The 8,239-nt window shown below is 30.3% G+C and overlaps 1 protein-coding gene across 1 annotated transcript; it reads left to right on the forward strand.

Moving 5' to 3' along the window:
* Positions 1-225: 225 nt before the first annotated feature.
* Positions 226-2,027, forward strand: LOC106344057 (reticuline oxidase-like protein). Its single transcript, XM_013783438.1, has one exon. The coding sequence runs from the start codon at positions 298-300 to the stop codon at positions 1,879-1,881; it is 1,584 nt and encodes a 527-aa protein (XP_013638892.1). The 5' UTR covers positions 226-297; the 3' UTR covers positions 1,882-2,027.
* Positions 2,028-8,239: the final 6,212 nt, after the last annotated feature.

Genomic DNA, 8,239 nt, shown 5'->3' on the forward strand with positions numbered 1-8,239 from the left:
GATTTAAGCTGTAGGGTTTGGGTTTAAAATTTATGGTTTAGGGTTGAGAATTTAAGATTTCGGGTTCACGGTTTAGCTGGTGGCGTCAGCGTTGTTAAAATTAACATTATTATTTTTTAATTATTTTTAAATAAATTTAATATTTTTTAATTAATTATCTACGTGTAACTTTAATTGCTGGTTTTAGAAACATATGTGAATTTAAAGTTTCACCCTACAAGTTGAATCTAAGTTTTGTTCCTTTTTATTTATTTTATAAGCTAAAATCCTAATAGAGACATCTATCGAGAGAGAAAAATGAAGGATACAGTCTCTGTTTTGTGTCTTGTTCTTTTGGTTTCGGTTTTAGAAGTAGCAGTAGCGAAACCAAACTCTGCAACCTTCATCAAATGCCTTCACGATCGAACTAGTCCGAAGAATCCAATCACTGACGCCATCTTCACCCCCGATAACACCTCCACCTTCTTGTCTTCTTACTTTTCCTACACGAAAAACAAGAGGTACTCGAGCCCTAACCAAAACCTACTAGCCATCGTGGTGGCAGAACATGTATCTCATGTTCAAGCCACCGTGGTCTGCGCAAAGACCAACGGTATACAACTCCGTACCCGAAGTGGCGGTCATGACCTCGAAGCCCTTTCTTACATATCTTCTGTTCCATTTGTCATTCTTGATATGCACAATCTTAGGTCAATTACCATTGACGTGTCACGCAAGAAAGCTTGGGTTCAAGCTGGTGCCACCTTGGGAGAGCTCTACGTAAAGATCAAAGACGCAAGCAAAACGCTAGCGTTCCCAGCTGGCGTGTGCCCTACGGTGGGAGCAGGAGGACACATAAGCGGCGGAGGGTACGGTAATCTCATAAGAAAATATGGAATCACTGTGGATCATGTCGTTGATGCTCTATTAGTTGATGTCAACGGCAAGCTATTGAACCGAGCTACCATGGGAGAAGATCTCTTTTGGGCTATTCGTGGAGGTGGGGGTGCGAGCTTCGGAGTTATCCTCTCTTGGAAAATTAACCTCGTGGAAGTTCCAAAGATCATGACAGTGTTTAGGGTTAACAAAACATTGGAACAAGGAGGCACTGATGTTCTCTACAAGTGGCAGCTTGTCTCCACCAAGTTCCCTGAAGATCTTTTCATTAGAGCATGGCCTCAGGTTGTAAACGGAACAAAACGTGGCGAGAGAACCATCGCGGTTGTGTTCTACGCTCAGTTCTTGGGTCGTGCCGACAAGCTGATGGCGTTACTAAACAAGAACTTGCCTGAGTTAGGGCTAAAACGTGAAGATTGTCACGAAATGAGCTGGTTCGAAACGACGCTGTTTTGGGCTGATTACCCTGAAGGCACACCACCGAGTGTTCTTCTAGAAAGACCTACGAATCCAATCTTCTTCAAAAGCAAATCGGACTACGTCAAGAAACCAATACCTAAAGAAGGGTTCGAGAAGCTCTGGAAGAAAATGTTTGAATTCAAACACACAGTGTGGATGCAAATGAACACTTACGGTGGAGTGATGGACACGATTCCGGCCAACGCCACGGCGTATCCTCATCGGAAAGGAAACATGTTCAAGGTTCAATACTCTACGACATGGTTGGACGCAAGCGAGACAGAGACCACCCTTAGTCTGATGAGGGAGCTCTATGAGGTTGCGGAACCGTACGTGTCAAGTAACCCGAGAGAGGCGTTTTTTAATTACAGAGACATCGATATTGGAAGCAATCCTAGTGGTGAGACAGACGTGGATGAAGCTAAGATCTATGGTACCAAATATTTCTTGGGGAATTTGAAGAGATTGATGCAAGTAAAAGCAAAGTATGATCCTGAGAATTTCTTTAAGAACGAGCAGAGTATTCCTCCTGTTCGCTTCATGTAGTATAATGTTGATTACTCTTCGATCATATAGATGCTTATCAAATATCAACAATAATAAGTTATGTTCTCAACAGAAAAAAATAATAATAAGTTATGTGGGCATTGGTAATAGCCAACTATCCCCTAGACTATATTTGCGAAGTGATTTATACACATGTCGACACTACAATCATTTTCACTGAAAAAAACTCGCTGAAAAAGATGAAATGACACTTAAAATAGATGACATGGTTATAGAAAATAGTGACATGTCATCATATTAATTGTGAGATGTAAAATTTCCTTATAAAAATTTAAATTTTTTTGCAGGGATTTTAAATACGGTAATAAAAATAACTCATATATCATCATTGATGTCAATTTTCCATATAAATATTTATTTATGGTAAACTATTAAATATATTAATAATTCATATATCACAATTAAAATAATAATTTATATGTATATATGCATCACACATTAATAAAAATAAACTAAATAAAGTAACAGTAATCCAAAAAAATTTGATAGTTAAATATTTAAACATTATTTAAATTTATCTGTTCATCTTCATCATTTAAATTAATAAAAAGATTTTTCAATTTAACTAAAACAAACAAATTCTCAAATTTATTAGAATTTATATTTATATGTAAATATATATATATATATTTAAAATAAATAATCATTAAACACAATAATATAACTAAAACTAATTTTATAAAATCTAATTTTATCTTTATTAAAAATTAAATCATATCAAATTTAAATAATTATACCAAATAAAGAAAAATATGATTACAAAAATACGTTTATGATTTTTTATAACTATTGAAGTTAAAATATAAATTAATAATGTTGAAATATAAATCAAAATTTTCTTTTGAAATAAAAAATGTTATGTTAAAAATTACTATTTCTGCGCATGGCGCAGGAAAACTCCTAGTTAACCAACAAAACTACATAAATAATACCAAAACATGTTAAAATATTATAATTCTCATTCATACTTTTACAATATTGACAAGGAAATGTATTGTAAACAAGGAAATGTATTGGTACACCTACATACAAGACTAAAATACAAATGGTATATCATCCCCTATAAATTAATGATGTAGCATTACAACATATTTTGATAGTCACGTGTCATCACTACGATGATTTTTAGAATCCTTAGAAAAATAAATTGGTTCACATAAATATATATTATATTTTTTATTAAGCTAACTATTAAATTGATTAGTAGTGTACCAAAGAATAATCTTCATTTCCTTAAATAAAAGCTACAAAATTATCTAATGTGAATAACATATATATGAAAATTAATGATTATGAATAATACATATATGATAACAATTTTTGTATCCTCTTTTTATAAAAAAATATATTATTAAAAGAAATTAAACAATCACATCAAGCATATAATAAAAAAATAGATTTTTTTTATATGTTATATTTTAAATTTTTAAAACGACAATAAATTACTAAAAAATGGTAAAAGTCTCATATTGAAAATTTTGTTATCAATGGTTTAATTTTTTTGTTCAAGCAAGATACAAATGATCATAAAGCGTATAAATATGAAGTCTCATATTATATATATAGTATATAAAATATATAAATATGTTAATTTAAAATTTTAAAAATTTGCAATGAAAAATTATTGAGATCTTATTTTAATTTTAAAATTTGTATTGAAAAATCTCATATTAAATTTTTTGTGATTAACTGTTTAAATTTTTGTTACAGCAAACACACAAATGTTAATAAAATCATATGAGTAGGAAGTGTCAATAATAAATATTTATATTAAAATATACTATATATATATATATATCGATGTCAATATCACTAAAGTTTAATTATATACCATATAAGCTAAATAAAATGAGTGTTTTGATTTATTTACAAAAAAAACATGTTTGTAAATTAAAAAAAGGTATTGGTTTTGATTTATGTGCTTAATCTAATGTATATATTTTTATGTATACAAATTATTTTTTAAACATGTGGTTTCTAATATGTTATTTGATCATGACAATCCGAGAAATACACTTCTTCAAATCGAAGTAATTTTTAATATTGGAAGCACTTTGCATATGTATATATATTATTTTATTCATGTTAAATAATTTAGTCTTGATATTTATTCCTAAAAAAAGTTTTTAATGAAATATCATGACAACATTTCACCCATTTATTTTTGAGTTTTTTCAAAGGATAAGAGATTTGATCATTCGTTTAATATTTGTTTCTCCCTAATATCTAGCTATTATAATTGTAAGAATGAGATATTTGAACTATTTATTATAATTTTTCTGGTTTATCATTTAATAAATCCAACAATTCTTAGTTATACATAGTTTATATATACTATAATGGTAAAATATTATATATTTCTTTTATTGGTATATTCTTAAGTAACTAAAATTAAAAAGCGTAAGTTAATAAAATAAGTAATTTGTTTTATTGTTCTATAATTAGATGATTTTTAGACCGAACTGGTGACCATATACTAGACATACATTTATATTTCGAGTCATCACTTATATTATATAACAACTTGATATGTTAGATTCCTGGTGATTTTCTTCAAAGATTTGATTCTTAGATATGTATCTGAAGTGGAATTAAATTTTACAGATGTAAAATTGACATTTATGTAATTCACCAAATTCATAGAAAAAGTTAAAAATAAACAAAACTCATATCAATGAAACAAAAAGGGAACGAAGGCAAAATTTTATAGAGGTATAAAATGAAATCACGTATGAAGAGTCAGTAGTAAATAAATCGAGCAGAAAACCTAATCCTCTTTCTTCATTTTTCAATCGATGTTGACCATATGGTTTTGGTGATTTGTGTCAGGCGCAAAACTTAATTTCTTTTTTGCATATGAAGTCTTAAAATAATTAAAATGGAGATACATTTAATAGACCAACATTTGTATTCGTCATTTTACAATCGATAAAAATTGTGGTGTTACAAAATGTTAAAACCATTTAATGAACAAACATTAGCATAAAAAACTCATTCGCGCATACGTGCCGATTATCATCTAGTATTATAGAATAACTGGGTAAGTTCCAAATCTCTCTAACGGGGGGGGGGGGAGTACAACCTTCTTGTGCCCAAGGGTCCAAAAAATGTCTTTACTTTTACAATGTTTTAAAAAAAATTAATAAACAAAATTAGATTTAAATATTTAGCTAAATTTTGTTATATATTTTTAAAATGTAAATTTATTTTTGAAAATTCTCATGCAAAACAATAAAATAACAAACAATTTGATTAAATTTTATTTTTTAACTATTTTTTAAAAAATGCCAAAAAGCCATTTTTTCCTGACATTAAACGTTTTTGAACCGGCATTTGGGTCTACGATCGGGTTTGGTTCGAGTCTTGTCGGATCCAGGAGTTTCGAGTCTTAGATATTTAAACTTAATAGGATAATTACAATTTCTAGGTTCGAGTTCGGTTCGAGTCAATTTGAGTCCAGGTCGATTCGGGTATTAAACAAATATTTAACTTTGAACATTTTTTAGAATTTTCGTATAAATATCTATATATTAGTTATTTTGTAGGATAGTTACTACTGCTTTAATGTGGTCTGGTGGTATTTCAATTAGAGTTCGTACCTTACGTTGGGTTTGATTGCAGTTTAAGTTTGATCTTTTTATATGTTGGTCCATCTAATTATATAATAAGTTTTTTATTAAACTAACCATAAATTCATTATTAATGTCATTTATTATTTCCTTAAATAAAGATTACGGAATTGCCTAATGTGGCTAAAGTATATATGACAATTAATGATTTTGAATAATAAATATCTGATAAAAAAATAATGTATCTTCTATCAAATTTGTTTAATTTTAAACTATTAAAATAATTTAAAAAAAATCACAATAACCATATTATAAAAAATTTAGATTTTTCTGTATATGTTATATTTTGAATTTTAAAAAATGACTATAAATTACTAAAACTGTTAAAAGTCTCACATTCAAATTTTGCGATCCATGGTTTAAAATTTTTGTTATGACAAAATAAAAATGATTACAAAATCATATAAATAAAAGTCTAACTTAATTAATCATTAAAATTTAAAATATAAATGTATATATATCATTCTAAATTAAACTATAAACCATATTGAATAAATAAATATTTTAATTTCAAAATTTACTTTGAATAATTATTTTTGATAAATGTTTTGAACTAACATTGATAATTTTTTTTAAATTATAAATTACTAAAATTATTAATCCCACAATGAAAATTTTGTTATCAGTAATTTAAAGTTTTTGCTATTAAAGATACACATGATCAAAAAAACATATGAGTAGAAAGCATCATTTAATAGACATTAATATTAAAAATATAATATGTATGTTAATATCATTTAAATTTAATTACATATCCTATCAAATGATGTTAAAACATCCAACATCGGAAAATGTTAAATTTGGTAAATAGAAACAGCTATAAATAAGTCATGCTATTTACCTTGAATCAACACTCAAACAGGTTATAATATAGTCAAGACCCATCATTTTTTGAACCTAAAACCAGTTAAACCGGGTATTTCGGATGTCCTATCGAGTTTTGGGTTTGGTCGTGTTGGGTCTAAGACCGTGGATCCTATACAACAAGATCGAATGGGGTAAAATGACATTTACCCATATCCAACCAATTCTGGTTCAGATTTTTGGATCAGGATAAAATGCTCGGGCCTAGTCACTCCTTTACAGAAATATAGGCTTAACATTTCACTAAACAGACCATAAAGATATGCAACACAGAGTTAACTAACGCTAAAAGAACAATAACGAGTCAGGAAATCTAGGACTAGAAGTCGACATCTTCGGAGAATCTAGTGGAATTTTTTTCGAATACTATATGATTGTATCCGATCATTACAGAGTAACACTTTAGGCAATTTAGGAATATCACTTTGTTACTCTGCACTCTCCAGTCTCCAGTTTACGATCCTGCGTAATCGTTCAGACAATTCAAGATATTTCGGCCGACATGCATGCCAAATCGTAAGGTTTGTTCGCTGTGTGGTTGTTTACCTAAACAAGGGTCCCCCGTAAACAATCAGTATGAACAAAACACAATGGGCTCTTCGAGTTGTTGTTCATTAATGTGGTTACTTTCATTTGAAAGCGAATGTTTATATGTATAAATGTATTTAATGTTGAGGAAAAAAATGATCAACGTTTGCTCTAAGAAAAGTCTATTCCACACTAGGAAAAAAGTCTGCTTCAGAATTTCACGACAATCTTAAAAAAACATTAGCGTTTTTTTTTCAGTCATGCAAACACGTAACCTATAAAATTGAATTCAACGAGGGAGAAAAAAACATCGATTGGACAAGAAAAGAGGAAAATTCAGTGCATTCTAGATTATTATTTTTTTACATAAAAAATGAAGAACATTTATTTACAACTTATTTTCGATAAAAGGATGGGCATCTTGAAAATATGAATGAAGTCTCACCTTACGTTTCCATAAATAAAATCTGAGTGTATTCAAAACTTTTTCCATTATATCATAATTCGATAATTGTTATAAATCAATTGATGTCCATAACCGGCCCATATACTTAGAGAGAGACGGCCCAACCCTAGAGAGAGAGAGGCGGCCGCGAGATTTGGAGAGGAGAGAGAGGCGGCTACAACTTGCATATTTCCTAATTCGTTTATATTTATGATTTGTAATCTTTCCTATTATTGTATTTCCATTTATCTCTCTTGTAACTCCTATATAAAGGGAACACTTATTCATTAATTTTTTTTTTTTTGGCAGCAAACATTTACAGACTCATGTAGACTCTGTAAACCAAGGTGGTACTTATTCATTAATAATATACAGAAACTTACAGTTCTAAATTCTTAAGTTTACAACACGTTATCAGCACGATAGCCTCTAACACCCTGAGCCTAAAACCAAATAGCTAAAACCCTAAAACCCTAAATGAAAAGGAATCTGTCTCGGAACTTCGAAGAGGCCGTTCTCCCAAACCGTGAGGACCCAGAGACCCAGAAAACGATCAAGATATCAAATCGAAGCCCTGGCCGAGACGCAGTCAGTGCAAACCGCTTGTCGATCTGACCTCTGACGCACCCTCACGCACATATATAGTGCGCGCCGATTTGCTTTAGAACCCTAATCCGAACCCGACGATACCGACGAACCCTAATCCGTTCGCGACTCCATTCCAGCTCGCGTCCAAGACAGTTCGTGTCCAGCTCGCGTCCCAGCCAGCTCCCGTCCCGATCGTGTCTAAGTTCGAGGTTCATTCTTGGTGGTCCGGTTTCTACAAACAACTAAACTAAAGGTATTTCGAATTCTAAGAACATAATGAATC

Source organism: Brassica oleracea, chromosome C5 (genome assembly GCF_000695525.1).
Source record: "Brassica oleracea var. oleracea cultivar TO1000 chromosome C5, BOL, whole genome shotgun sequence".
Classification (NCBI taxonomy): domain Eukaryota; kingdom Viridiplantae; phylum Streptophyta; class Magnoliopsida; order Brassicales; family Brassicaceae; genus Brassica; species Brassica oleracea.